This window comes from Sapajus apella, unplaced genomic scaffold (assembly GCF_009761245.1).
Source record: "Sapajus apella isolate SASKATOON/1434 unplaced genomic scaffold, GSC_monkey_1.0 scaffold10, whole genome shotgun sequence".
NCBI classification, from domain to species: domain Eukaryota; kingdom Metazoa; phylum Chordata; class Mammalia; order Primates; family Cebidae; genus Sapajus; species Sapajus apella.
Genome location: NW_022436950.1, coordinates 15,607,134 through 15,622,152, shown reverse-complemented (window position 1 = coordinate 15,622,152; position 15,019 = coordinate 15,607,134). Strand labels below are relative to the sequence as shown.

General features: G+C 46.5%; 1 protein-coding gene across 2 annotated transcripts in view; it reads right to left on the bottom strand.

The window, feature by feature from the left end:
• SERPINE2 (serpin family E member 2) overlaps positions 1-14,754 on the bottom strand; it is a 66,513-nt gene extending 51,759 nt beyond the window's left edge. The window contains exon 1 of one of the 2 annotated variants that reach the window (XM_032277656.1): positions 14,534-14,754. Coding sequence is in view for 1 of the 2 variants with exons in the window: in XM_032277655.1 (XP_032133546.1) it covers positions 13,929-13,942 (14 nt within the window). In the remaining variant the exon portion in view is untranslated. Of the gene's footprint in view, positions 1-13,928; positions 14,230-14,533 lie in introns of those variants that run through there. The other variant, XM_032277655.1, reaches the window with a different exon arrangement.
• Positions 14,755-15,019: the final 265 nt, after the last annotated feature.

Below are 15,019 nucleotides of genomic sequence, written 5' to 3'. Positions count from 1 at the left end.
AGCTTGACCTACCCTCTGGCATAAGAAACTGCACCAACGAATATTTAGGGATGAAGGGGGTTGCGCTTCTTTTTGTCATGAAGTTGCATTTTATAGGGGAGAACGTCTCCCCAGTTACTCACAGCTAATTATGGAGACAATGATCCCCAACAATGGGGCTGGTGAGTAGCTGCACAGAAGATGGGGGAGGAAACTTTCATAAAGTCCCTATTATGTGCACAGCTCTGTGAACATGTCATCTCACAGACTCTTACACACAGAGATGCAGAGAGGTTGGGGGACCCGCCCATATCCCGTAGAAAACAAGAGAGCACTGCCAGGGGCTTCTCCCAGGGTCACCTGCCTCCACTCTGCCCAATCCCCTGGATCTCTTTTCATTCCCTCAGTCAGAGCACAGGACTGGCACTAATCCCATTCTCTAGCTTTCACCTCTCTTTTTCGTCCCAGACGCAAAAGTGTGCTTCCAGCGCATCTGACCACCTTCTCCCACACTGTAAGAGTGAGACTCCCCTCCTCCAGCGTTAATTCTTTATTTCTTTTTTTTTTTGAGACGGAGTTTCACTCATGTTACCCAGGCTGGAGTGCAATGGCGCGATCTCGGCTCACCGCAACCTCCGCCTCCTGGGTTCAGGCAATTCTCCTGCCTCAGCCTCCTGAGTAGCTGGGATTACAGGCACGCACCACCATGCCCAGCTAATTTTTTGTATTTTTAGTAGAGACGGGGTTTCACCATGTTGACCAGGATGGTCTCGATCTCTTGACCTCGTGATCCACCCGCCTCGGCCTCCCAAAGTGCTGGGATTACAGGCTTGAGCCACCACGCCTGGCCTTCTTTATTTCTTTGATTAACTTCTAATTCACATGCGTGCTTGGATATAAAGCATCCCCCAGATAAGACAACCCTCCTCTTTTCCCGGTGAGAAAATCCCTACCCTCTACAAGTTTTGGTCAATCTGCCCGAATAAACTTTATGACTCAGACGTGAAATGACACGCACTATGAGTTAGAAATAGTACATTTCATTCCATGTCCACCTTCCATGAAGCAATTTAGCTCACAGTCTTCCCAGGAAGTGTCCACATGCCTGTCCTCAATTTTTGAATTGTCTAACCATTCTTCTAAGCACAGCACCTCCTTACCTTCCAAGTTTCCTATGACACGGCACTTTTCAAGACTATATGCGACACTGCCACTGAAACAAATATCTAGGCCATCGGAAGCCCTTCAGAGTGCATCAAGAAAGTTGCCCTCACAGGTAAAAATATATTCATGATCCGCACAGCGTATTTGTGACGGTGTTACTTCTAAAGTGACCATCAATGGTCTTAATAAAATTTCAAAGGACAGAGGCAGCCAGCTCCTCAGCAAACCCATTTCCTCTTCTGCTACAGAACCATCTTGGGCTACCAGTGTCTCACGCGATGAGGCAAGGCACAGAGCTAGGCTATATTTCCTAACCTCCAAGGTAGGTGGGCGTGACCATAAGGCTGAACTGTACTTAATGAAATAGGAATAGAAGTGACCCATTCCACTCCCAGGCCTGGCCTATCAAAATCTCCCATATGAAGTTCTCCATGATCTTTCTGCTTCCATCTGCTCAATGCTGGCAAGCACAGTGACCTTAGCAACTGCCTGTTAAATAAAGTGGAACCACTTTAGACAGGAGGAGACCACTCACCAAATCACCAGGTTTCACATAAACACGGCCAGTTTGGGCTTTATACAAGTGGAAAATAATGTTCCATCACGTTTGAGTCATGCCTCATATCTGGGTTTATGTGTTAGAGCAAGTGGCACTACCTTAACTACACAACGTTCAGTATCTGGCAACTGTGAAGTTATAACCTCAGGAACAAGTACTAAATCTGTATTCGATTTCTTTGCCTCTCTTTTTAAAATTTAACCCCTTTCATGAAGCAACCTCAGTAAGCACTCATAATATGTATTGATTGAGAGAATTTCAGGCTAATATGCCTTTCCCATCTGTTCTCAGCCGGTCACTCACGGATTTCACCTATCTGAGATTTTTTTTGTGAACTCTCATGATTTTGCAAGGACCCGACTAGGTAGCAACTCCCTTTTTGCAGAAAAACTTTGAGGAAATTTTTCACTTCATGTTCAGGCACACAGTTTTCAAACTGGGACACTTTTTTTTCACAGAGAAAATTCTGTATTTCAGTGCCTTTTCATGACATATTCAGAAATTGCTCAGGTACCATTTTCAGCTTATGTGCCTGGTCCAGAAGGGATCAGGCCTTAACGCAGGCTTGTGTATTCCTGTGTCTTGTTGTCACGGGGATTTAATGTTTCACACCTTTCCAGAGTTGTTCGTTAAAACTTCCGTCTTCCTTTTAAGGGAATTAACCTCTCCTCTGTGAAGGAGTTATCTGTTTCTCTTCCGCCATAAAGAGTACACGAGAGACTAAACAGTCAACTCTTAGCTGATACAAATCAATAAATACCAATTCTACAAAGTTTCAGGCAAAAAGGATTTCGTAAAGAGTCAAGTAAAAGAAAAAATAAGGACTCTTGTGCCTGGGAGGGCTATCTAAACACATGTTTATCAGCTATGTGCCAACATTTCCCTCTGCAGAGAGATTTACCTCTGGCACATACTATCACGAGTAGTGACTGACACTTAAGTCACTTCTCTGCCTGATGGGCTTGGCATTAGCACTACTGAGCCCCCCTGCTGGCTCTCTGAAAGCTGGTTGTTCTCCCCTAATCTTGCATAAGAGGACATCTGTCACTTGCCCAGATTCCTCAGCTCCAGAACCATCTCCGGCTACCAGCCTCTCACGTGGTGAGGCAATGCGAAGAAAGCGCTTTCCTGGCCCATGGCTCACACTGGCATCAGGGACTGCTCAAGTCTTTGGGGTCACAGACTGCTCTCCTGGTGTCCTGTCCCAACTGAGAGGGAGGGGAGGGGACTTCCATGCAGCCTTCCCCAACAATTCAGTCCATACTGACCACTGCCAGCTTGACCTTCCAAACATGGCATAGGTATTAACTCTTTTTAGCAGCTGAGTATTGATCCAGTGCAGGACTTAGAGACAAGGTAGGCATGGTAGAAGTGGTTGGCTCTGGTGAAGGAATATTTTATCACCATTGTACATGATGATAATAAAAAGGAAATCAACTGAGGTCATTTCATTATTGCTTTCAAATCCTCTGCAGACAATGCACTCCAATTGCCTCTCCCTCCCCACACCAGATGGCACTGTTCTAGGCTATCTTGAATTAAGTATCATGGATGTGCCCTTTCTACCTAAATAGATAAGCCCCTCAAAGATAAGCCTATTTTGCAGAAATTTCTGTGCCCCTCTAAGCACCTATTATAGAGTAAGTGCTCAAAAACTACCTCTTCAGCTGCAAAGAACCCAAATACAATAGCATGCCACCTTCCACTCCCTTCACAATCTGTGTTGGGTGGATACGTTAAGAGTAAAGTCTTGTGGAATCTCTCTTACTTCCTGGAACAAATCTTCCTCGAGAACACGGGAGTGAATACAGAGAAGACATGATACAGAAAAAGAGCATGAATCAGCCATGGGGCTCTAGAGATCGGGTCCTAAGGGCCACCAAGTTATGGAGACTGCTAAGGGCTAATCAAGGGTGAGTGGCAGGTGACGGCAGTTCTGTCATGACACTGTACCCAGACTTGGCATCTGGAGAGGTAACAGGTGACAGGAGTCAGAGACGTGAATTCTCAACCTGCCACAGCCCTGACCTTGCCAAGTGACTTGAGTCACTGCATTTCCTATTTCCCTGCTTGTTAATTAGGCACAGTATGATCTTTCTCTACAAGGAGGGTAACATCCTCATCATCTCTGCTATCTAGTCATGGAAATAAAGCACAGAGAGGGAAATGTTTTGCCTAAGGCCACACACTACTAGGTGTGGAGCTGGGGTTTGAAACCAGTTTTGTTTTGACCTCTAAACTCACCCTTTGCCCAGTAATGCTCTGATCTTTAATCTGCAGGGCCTTGAATGTTTGCTCAGCCTAATAGCTTAGCCTCAGTCATGACGGAATAGTGTTTCAGGATCCAAAGTCTCCACCACAGAGAGACACAGACCTGGAGTCTATATCCCATCAGTGGGAATTGGAGCAGGGTGTTCTACACACCTGAATCTCATTTTTCTCACATATAAACTAGGAATAGTTTCTACCTTACAAGGGTTGCTAGGATTCAACAGGATTGTTTATAAAATACGCCTAATGGTACTTGACACACTGATTGTGTGTAATTTTCCACTTCCTTCTCCCCTTTGAGATACTCTTTGGGCTCCTCTGTGCCAGGTATGGTGGAAGGAACCCAAAGGAAAAAGATACCACACTTGGAGGTTCCTAACAGGGCAGATAAAACACACACAGAATCAGAACACAAGGAAGAGAGTAGTACCCAAGCATCATTTTGCCATTGCGTATGTAAAAAATGTACTTAGCCATCATAGAAATTTTAGATGAAAAAGTAACATATGCATTGAAAAAACTATGACTTTAGACTCTCCACTATGCTAAATTAATTTAAATTAGTATGATCAGCACTTTGATATTCATGATTTGCCACCTTGCTGCACAAGAACAAGTTTATTATGAATACTGTGGCATCCTTAGCCAACCCTCCAAATTGTTATTTTAACTAACATGTCATTAAGAAATTAGCACAGGTCTGGCATAAGATAATAGAAGTCTTTCAGCAAATAAATTTCAAAGAGAAAAATCCACATCTTTAGAAAGAAAACTTGCCCTTCCAACTAGGTCATCACACAGAATCTTCCTGGCATCCCCTAATCTAACTGGTAGAGCAACAATTCAGGTGTGGGCATATACTCAGGCTGCTGTATGAAGTCCCAAGTGGATAATTACCAGTAAAATCCTTTAAACATCCTATCAGTGGTAGCCAAAAAAGCATTTCCTATCTGGGAATGCTTGCTAAGGTTAATTCAACATTCTTAGAACTCTTGCATGTTGAGGGAATCAAATCATAATTAAATGACCATCACCATGTGCTTTAAAAATATTCACCATGTGTTTAAAATAGTTATTTCTTGATATCTGGACATCATTGGACACAGTAGGATGACTTTTTCCACAGTCAGAAAAACAAGAATGAAAAGAGAAGCCTCTGGATGCTACCCTTGCAGAGACCTAAATATTAAACCAAATAGATTATTTTTCCTACTGCATAGACGTTTTTTGTTTTATTTTATTCTGAGACAGAGCCTCCCTCTGTTACCCAAGCTGGAGTGTAGTGGCACAATTCCACTTACTGCAACTTCTAACTCCCAGGTTCAAGTGATTCTCATGCCCCCACCACCCAAGTAGCTGGGATTACAGGCATGTGCCACCATGCCCAGCGAATTTTTTTTTGTATTTTCAGTACAGACAGGGTTTCACTATGTTCAGGCTGCTTTTGAACTCCTGTCCTCAAGTGATCTGCCCACCTCAGGCTCCCAAAGCACTGGGATTATAGGCGTGAGCCAGCACGCCCAGCTCTGCATAGACATTTATTCATTATTCACAACTAACCTAATAGAAAAAAGCAGCCAGCAAGACAGGGCTACCTGCAATGTGGCCCTTGGAAGATCTCTTGGCAACACGGCTGTTTACATCTCACAAATGCAAGAGTGGAGTCAGAAGGAGGTTATTTCATGTAACAGCCTTCCTTTGCTTCATGGGCAAAACACAAGAGCCTGAAGCCTGCAGGAAGGAGGATGGTCAGGTGATCACTGGGGAGTACTGCCCACTGAGAGTGCTGCAGGAAAGGGGTCTGGCAACAAAGGATACAAACACACAGAGCAAGTCACTCATTCATCAGGTCAAAGACACAAGGAAAACATGAGTCTCGGAGAGGTGCTCACCTGTATTCGTGTGACAAACATTACCCAGCGGCACAAGCATGGCCACCTTGCATCCGGAAAGGCAGCTCCATTCCTGCCACTGTGCTCAGTGCCTAAGGTACACTCCTTGCTTCATCCTCACAGCACTTAAGGGGTGGTTGGTGACCTTTAGGCCCAACTCATGGATGGGCTCGGAGATGTTTAGACATTTGGCTTTGGCTCGTGGCCTCCAATTTGTAGCCTCTAGATTCAAACCAAATCCACCACATTCTTAATGACTATACAGTGGAGGAAGAGGAGGAAACATCTATTTTAAAATGACAAATTTTGAAATAAAGGTAACTATAAACCTTAGAAAAAGAGCTAAATCCCAGAGTTCAATTAGGCGTCTTTGAAAAGTCATGGCACGCTTGTTCTGTGGTTCTGCTGAGTTTTATCTAGCTCAGCTTAAGTTATTCCCTTGGACTCTGTGTAACTCTCTCTACCTTCTCAATCCAAAGGTCAGTACTAATTTTAGATTTCAGTCCCAGAAAAAAAAAAAAAAAAAACAAGTGTCTAAGAAACGAACTAGGGGGACAAAAAGGCATAAAATCATGATTCAAACATACCACAGAGGTACTAGGCTCTGTCTCGTGTTTTGGTTGTGATACTAGGGGTATTACGCAGCATGGTGAGGAAGTAGTCTTGAAAGGAGGAGTGTGCTTTGACAAGGTAGAAATATTGATTGGATGCAAATCTTTGAAAATCCATAGTATCAGCTCATGGTTCACACATCTACAGACCCGGGTCCAGGCTGTGGCACCGTTACACACAGGCTGAGAGGCGCTTGCATGCATACAGACTGCACGACCTCAGCATACAGGCTGTGCGACCCACACACACTGTGTGGCCATGGACCTTTATCTCTGCCACACCCTTCCTTCACAACTACATGAGTGGGAATATCAGCATCTAGCCGAGAGGCAGGCATGAGGCTCTAGGAGACCACGCGGAGCCTCTGTCGTGGGAGAAAACAGAAGTCAGGGTAGCTGGGGAAGGCCAGCGAGCACGGTCCCCTCAGCACTCTTTCCTCCTAACCAGACTGACCATGTGACTCGGGCTTCGGCCAATCCTAGGACCTCACTCCTCTGCTGGTTGGTACAGGGAAGGGCATGTGACCATGTGATTTCACATCAGCCAATCATAGAACCTCACTCCTCTGCCCACAATCACATGCTCACAGCCATTGGTACAGGGAAGAGCATTTGACTGAAACTGAGCCAGTCAGAATTCCTCCCAGGACTTTTTTTCCAGCTGGAACTGGCAGAAAAGTCCCTTTCCTCTTTGATCAGGAGCTACCTGTAGTCATGGTCCCAGAGAGGACAACCACAATCAGCAGACAGAAGCAGAGATGAGAGGCCACGGAGGAGAGAAGAAAGCTTTAAAGTCCTCAGTCTTTGGTTCCAGCCAACTTCAGGGCCAGAGTCACCTCTGCCATGCCTGAGAGTCAGCAGTGTCAGCCAAGAGCTCTCCCCTTGTTTCCGAGTTATTTTGATTTGGGTTTCTGCTCTTGTAAGCAAAATATAATGCGGTAGTTAATAGTTCCTATAATCTGAACAGTGACCAAATCCTCAGTAAGAAGAACTTCTTGGGTGGATTTCTTATTTAAAAACTGAAGAAATAAATTTTAGTGGAGGAAGCAAACACTGCCTTTATTTATGTAGCACTTTCCTGAAAGAAAGAAACACCCATCTTCATTTCCAGTCACCTTATTCATTTCCGAGTGGGCTTTGTATTTGGCATTAAACTCTTTCACATCCCCACAACCACTTTCAAGATTTGGCCCATTAAAACTTAGGGTAAAAACAAGTGGGTATTTTTTCCATAGCTATATTTGCTGGCACTACATGGAGGGGAAAAGTTGGGGTGGGGATAAGAGATGGCACTGATGCTATTTTTGGTAGGCTAGCAAGAGAAATTCCCTGTTACCAGAGTTCTCACTAGGGTTTGGGGGAGGGGCACGGTTTACAAAAACAAAGTTTACCAAGATTTGCAGCCACTGCAGGAAATCCTTTCTGACTTGATGAGATTTTTTTTTCTTTTATATTAAAATCTCCTCCGTATTATCTTTCTTCGAAGAAGCAAATACGAAAAATGGAAAGGCACAATGGATGTGAATTCCAGTTCTCAAATGATCTTCTGAAGCAAAGGATAATGTCTGAGGTGAAACTGTAGCAAAAGCGTGGGTGTTCCTGATCTAATCTCAAACCAGGGTGTCCACCCCAACCTTTGGAGGAATCCTAGGCCATGTCTGTCAAAACATACGAATGGAATTACATATGGAGGATTGCTTGGGCTTCGCGACCATTCTCATGCAGAAAGAATCCCAGAAGAAATGCTGCCTTCCCAGGGCTGGGCTTACATCCAGACCCAGAAATCTAACAGCAGAATAAAGACAAGACTCACTGACTGTGGAAACAGACTTGGCCTGTTGGATGGAAGGTGGAAATAAAATCTTACTAACCTTTCAGGATTCTTAAATTGGGAACCTGGAGACAAGAGCTAACCTAAAGATGTAACTTACTGCATTTGACTCCATTCTATACCTAAGGGTATTTTTTAAAAACCCAACACTGGTTTTCAGATTAGGTATGCAATCTACTCATGAGGAAAGATGGTTTAAAAAGAGAAGATGGGCACACTTATGCATGGAGAACAGGTTGACAAAGAAGATTCAAGTATATGGCAACTAATTCGTTCAAAATTTTTATAAATGCTCTAAGTGGGAATACAAACTAAACCTTCATTTTGGCGCATGACGCTTTTTCTGAATAGTAATGCTGAATAATTTCATAGGCTTAAAAAAGTGAGAGACAAGAACTTTAAGGTATAAATGCACAGGATAACGCATTTATGAAAAAGTTTTACCTAGACGACATTCATGAGAAAACCACATCCACAGGAAAGTGAGCCAAGAATTTATGGGTTTTTCAAACCCATAATCATTTATTTTAGATCATTTATTTCAACAGACCCATTATATAGACAAGGAAGCTGAGTTCTAGATGGTCACCTACACACTCTATTGGTGGTGCAGCCCAGATCTTCTCCCAGCCTGCTATTTCCACCAAATTTGATTGAAAGTATCAGTTAAAAAACTTCCATGGCCAAAAAAAAAAAAAAAAAAAAAAAAAAAAGACACCAAGAGGTCATATATCACCATTACCAAGGTTAACAGAAATAAACTAAAATGCATCCTCCTACCTTGTAAAACCACAAAATGCACAGGGCAGCCCAACCAACGGACCTCAAGGAAGACAGAACCATGCCAAAGGACGGTTCAGATGGGGATAACTGAAGTGAATACAGGCACAGAAACGCTTCTGTATTAGACTTTCCCTTTTCTCTAAGTAATGTTCTATCTCAAAAGACATGGTTAATCAAAAATTTAAAATGTCTGAGGATATATATTAAATTTGCAAGTACCAAAACGAGGGGTGGAGGTCTGGCAGGGAGAGCTCCCCTTTGAGTCTGAAATGCAAACATTCTTCCATAAAGCATGTAGTAAACTTACAAAAAATATGAATATGGTTTAGTTCAGACATTTGTTAATTGCCTTTGGACCACACACCGCTGCTTTTGCAAATAAAATTAAAACACAGGCACGTCTTTCTGGAGCTTAGAGTCTACTGGGTAGAGCATGTTGTTATAACACAAAAACTGCCATCGTAGAAGCAGGCACAGGGTGGGTGGCAAGTGTGTGTACACTGCACATGTGCCACAGAGGGCTGTGGTAGTGACGGCCAGCAAGGCCTTTTTGAATCTGAGTCTTGAAAAAGGAGAAATCAGTCAGACAATGAACACAAGAGAGAAAGGGAATTCCAGGCAGAGGTACAGAGGAAGCAAAGGCAGAAAAGCACTGGGCAGTACCAGTGGAGTTTACAGAAGTTCAGTTTTGCAAGAAAAGAATGTTTCAGGCAGGGGACAAGGCAGGCAGATGGGAAGGAAGTAAAGAAAGCTTCAACTCTGTTGGGTCATTACAAATGGCCAGCAGCCTGGTGAGCCCATGGAGCACCATGGAAACTTCCCTGGCTGAGTACTGACAGGAACCAAGTTCTGGGCCAGGACTCTGTCCTAAGGCAGCTAAATGACCTTGGGAACACAATGTATGACTCTGGGCACCACATGTAAAACAAGGTTCTCCATATTCTGAGGGCAGGGGGCTCCTGGGATGGCCTGTACCTCCATATTTACAGACTCCCCTCTGCTGTTTGGGATGTAGAATCGACCTTGCCTTATCTCCATCCAGAGGGAGCTGCAAGGAAGTAGGCAATAGTCAGGTCTGTAGAAATGGTTTGTAAACAGTAAGGGCTGCTATCAACACTAGAACTTTGTATTAACCACCCTACAGAAGTTCAAAAGCATCTTCAGAAACTCAGGCACAACACTGTATAGAGATAGTGGAGAGCTCATCTATCAGTCTGAGATACCCAACTTGTGATATGACAAGGCCACTCCTTCAGAGTCAGCGGTTTAACAGCAGATCCAGAGGGAGCCATTGAATTTTATCAGGAAGGACGCAAGCAGATTTGAATTTGGGGGAGCTGGAGGTAAGTCACACCAGCAATAATCTGGAAGAGAGTTAGAGGGCTGCAACACGAGGTACACGACGCTGTGCAGTAAGCCACTAGGCATTCCCAGGGTGTTGATGGCCGTCTTAGCCTAGGGTCTCTAGTTCTCTAGCCCACGGGAGCCAGAACGTTACTATAAGTGAGGGCCACAGGTCTGGGGAAACCAGAAGGCAACCGGCCTCCAGTGTAGATAGGCACTGGAAACCCAGCGGCAGCTGAGTGTTGCCACCTGCGAATGTAAGACTACTATTCCAGGTCCTCTTTTTTTTTTTGTGACAGAGTTTCACTTTGTCACCCAGGCTGGATTACAGTGGCATGATCTTGGCTCACTGCAACCTCCACCTCCCAGGTCCATGTGACTCTCCTGCCTCAGCCTCCCGAGTAGCTGGGATTACAGGTGCCTGCAACCACCCCCGGCTAATTTTTGTATTTTTAGTAGAGATGCGGTTTTACCACGTGGCCAGGTTGGTCTTGCGCTCCTGACCTCAAGTGATCTGCCTGCCTCAGCCTCCCACAGTGCTGGGATTACAGGTGTGAGCCACTGTGCCCAGCCCATTCCAGGTCTTCCAGCTTTTCAGACAAGCTATATATCCAAGTGGCATCTCCAGATTTCTAAATATTAACTCAAGTTTTATATACTTTGTTCAGGCCAATAACATCTCTGCCTACTGGTAGAAGTGGCACACTGACCAATAGGTTGGCACTGTGGGACTCTAAAGCAAGGCAAGGCCAGTGTGACTAGAGCAGACCTTTATGGAATTTCACAGCACGGAGAAGCAACAGGATCTGGTGACTGCCTGGATGCGGGCAGCACAGGAGCCCCGCATCACTGTGACGCTCCTGCCCCAATACCTCCATGATGGTGGAGCCTGTGCCAAAAAAAAAAAACAAAAAAAAAAAAAAAAAAAAAAAAAAAAAAACAGGGACAAATCTTGGCTAACAATGAAGCGGATATGGGGTGGGTGGTGAAAACTAAAGTCAATTTTGGATTCGCTGTGGGGTGTTTTCTGGCTTAAAGGACATGGATAAGTGCACCAGACTGCAGGTAACTGATTAGAAAACCAACTAATCTAACTTATATACCAATCTGGACTCACTTCTTAGTGGTGAGAACTGAAGCTGTGGGAACATGGTTCATTCAAATACCCTACAAGGAGTAGAAGAGGGATGAGAGCAAACCCTAGGTGACACCAAGAGGTAGCAGAGATGCCAAGAAGGAAAACCAGAAGGTAGCAACCAGGGATTAAAAAAAAAAAAGAAAAAGAAAACATCAGAAAGGAATGGAAGAACCTCATCAAATGCCAGGGAGAAGCCTAGTGAGTATCCATAAGATTGCTTGTTCAGGAAATCACGGGCCTTGAACTTTGGGTGGGGGGGGCTCTGGCCAACTGAACAGGAAGGGGAGACCAGTTTAAGAAGCCTGGGGAGACATGGTGGTTATTCCAGGTGAGCTGGGGATGCAGGGACAAGGGAGGCTAGGGCATTCTTAAAATACTACTAAAAAGAAAAAGTTCATAGGGAGAGACTAAAGATAAAAGTAAAAAAAAAAAAGGGAGTGAAATTCGCAAGGAGAGAGCAGCATTGGGAGTTGGGATTCAGGACACAGCTGGAGACATTAGTCACTGCCCCAAGGAGGCTGTCTCTCTAAATTTCTCTAAGTTCTCAGTCCAACTTGATTTTTCTTTATAATTCTATCCTATTCATTTGTCATACATTTTACAATATATTATGTTTTTGCTCTTAGTTGGTTTTCTCCCACAAAAATGACAGTTTCGCCGGGCGCGGTGGCTCACGCCTGTAATCCCAGCACTTTGGGAGGCCGAGGCGGGTGGATCACGAGGTCAAGAGATCGAGACCATCCTGGTCAACATGGTGAAACCACGTCTCTACTAAAAATACAAAAAATCAGCTGGGCGTGGTGGCGCATGCCTGTAATCCCAGCTACTCAGGAGGCTGAGGCAGGAGAATTGCCTGAACCCAGGAGGCGGAGGTTGTGGTGAGCCGAGATCGCGCCATTGCACTCCAGCCTGGGCAACAAGAGCGAAACTCTGTCTCAAAAAAAAAAAAAAAAAAAAAAAAGATTTGAAGAATGACAGTTTCAAGAGAGCAAGGATTTGCTCTATTTACCATCTATGAGTACCCAGGAAAGTACTGAGACACAGCAGATGCTTAAGAAGATTTATTGGATGACTGAGTAAACACAGAAAAGTCTGTACAGGGAAGATGGGGGAGGACGCCAGGAGACCCTTATGACCTCTATTTTCTTGGTAGAATGGGCCACAAAGTCATCTGTCCAACCCGCAGGAGGAAAGGGGCTGGAGATCTCTTGTGTTGAAAATTACAGTGGGCGTCCGGTTTGCAAACCAGAAGGAAGGGGTTTGTGGGACAGAGACACTAACAGTTCTCAGAAGCTGGGCATCTCAGAGAGGGCAAGATTTGGAGGTACTTAGAGGACTTAGTAGCTGGAGTCCATGGAGGACACTGGATCTGAGACAGTCAAGGAAGTGAACATCTAGAGCATCCGCTCCATGCTCACTTTAGGACCAGAGAAGGAGAAATGGCATATGAGCCAAAGTCCCCCTGCGGTGAGAAAAGAACTGGCTGGAAGAGGACAGCAAGGCGGAGATGTAGGCAGGGACGTAGCCAGGTCACCACGTCATTTCCAACTCTACCACCTAAATCTCTGGCTAGTATTTAATCATCCTTGTGTGGAAGTGAAAATTAATTTCTTTTGAAGACAGTACTTTTAAAATTCAACTAATATGAAGTTCATGGGGGGCAGAAATTTTCTGCATAGATTCACTTTTGTTTTTGGAATAACACATGACATTTCATGGCCTTCGGTAACTGCCCTGCATGGCACAATATTTTCAAACTTTAACAAAGAATCAAAACTTGGGCGTTAAAAGAAACCTTAGATTACTTAGGGTAGTACTTTCATTTGCATAGTCAAAATTTTTTCCATAGAGATACTGCAAATAGCAAATAACTACTGATTTAGACCTTCGGATAGTGTTGAAAGTGCCTTCAATTTTTGAACTGTGGTTTAGGATATACAAATTAGCAATGTTGACATTTCTTCTAGTTATCTGTGCACAAGTTTTGATATAAAATCTTCAAAGTACACAATTACCACTCAAATTGTTCCAGAACAGTTCAGACAAGTAAACGGCTTCTTGGCTTGAAAGAGGAAGTCACACCTTCAAACACCTTTTTATGTTGATGCTAAATATAAGAACGTCCCCTGCAAAGTAGTCAAAGCAAGACAGTAGCATTTGAGATTTCTCCAGACACACACACACAAAGACTGTGTTTCGTTCATTAAAACACTAAAACCTTCAATCGCATCTTCCATAATACCTGAAGGTGGAGTGCTGTCTTATGTAATAGAAGCCTTCCTTCCCTGCTCAGTTTGTGGGCACATTAAATGCCTAATTCCGCCCAGAATTTCTGAGTACCGTACTTTCACTTTACCTGCAGTCACTCATCCGCCTCGCAACTCCCGTTTCTACAGATGATGCAAATAGCAAAGACCTGCTCGCTCGGGTTAAATCGGCTGCCAGAGGCCAAGTTAAAGGCTTTCCCCACACCGCGCGTCACCTGCCCTTGCCCAGGCAGAGGTAACAAGTAAGAGTGCGCCTGTCTCTCCCCACCCGGCGGCGCGCAGCCCATGTCCGGGAGGGGACGCCGGCGAGCAGCTGGAAACCTCAGGTTCAGGGTCAGGGCCGGCTTGGAGAGGCGGGCAGGAGCCACGCTGGCCCCAGGGCTCCCCGCTGCGGGCACCTCCGGACGCCACCCCGGGGCGGCCCCACCTTGCCCTGCCCGGGTCTCGCCTGGGGCTTCCCGCGGGCGGGACTGCGATGCCCGGCGCGCACTCAGCCCGGCCGAGGCGGCCCGCGGGAGGCTGAGAAAGTTCCCTCCGCCCAGACGTCGGCGCCCCGGGTCCCGCCCGCCCCGCAGCTTCCCCGCCAGGCGCAAGGTCGCGGCGCGGGGCCGGCGGCTTGCGGAGCCCCGGGGAGTGTCCGCCGCCGAGGGCAGCGCCGGCCGCGCCCGGGACTCGCCGCGCAGCCCGTACTCACCGCGCTCGCTCGATCCCTAGGGGGCGGCCGCGGAGGGCGGCGCGGCCGGAGCCGGAGCGGGAGCTTGGTCTCGGCGGCGCGGGGAGTCGGAGGACGGAGCGGGGTGGCGGCTGCGGGGAGGGTCACGGCAGGAAAGAGGCGGCGGTGGCGCCTGCAGACGCCGCGCAGCCCGGGCAGCCCCACAGCGCGAGCTGACTGCCGCCGCGGCGGGGGCTTTATCGGCGGCGCCGCGCGGCCCCCGCCCCTTCCTGCCGCCCCCGCCCCCGGCCCGCTCGCCCCGCCTTTCCACCGCCTCCTTTGTGTGGCCGCGGGCCCCAGCGTCCCCGCGCCCAGCCTGCGGGACGCCCCCTCTCCGCCGGCGACCTCTCGGATGCTGACCCCCCAGGGGTCCCCGTCGTGGGGCTGCGCCCGGAACGCGCCGGGGAGACGCGCCGACCCGGAGGTGCGGCGCCAGCCACGGCCCAGCCGCACGTGGGTCTCCCGGAT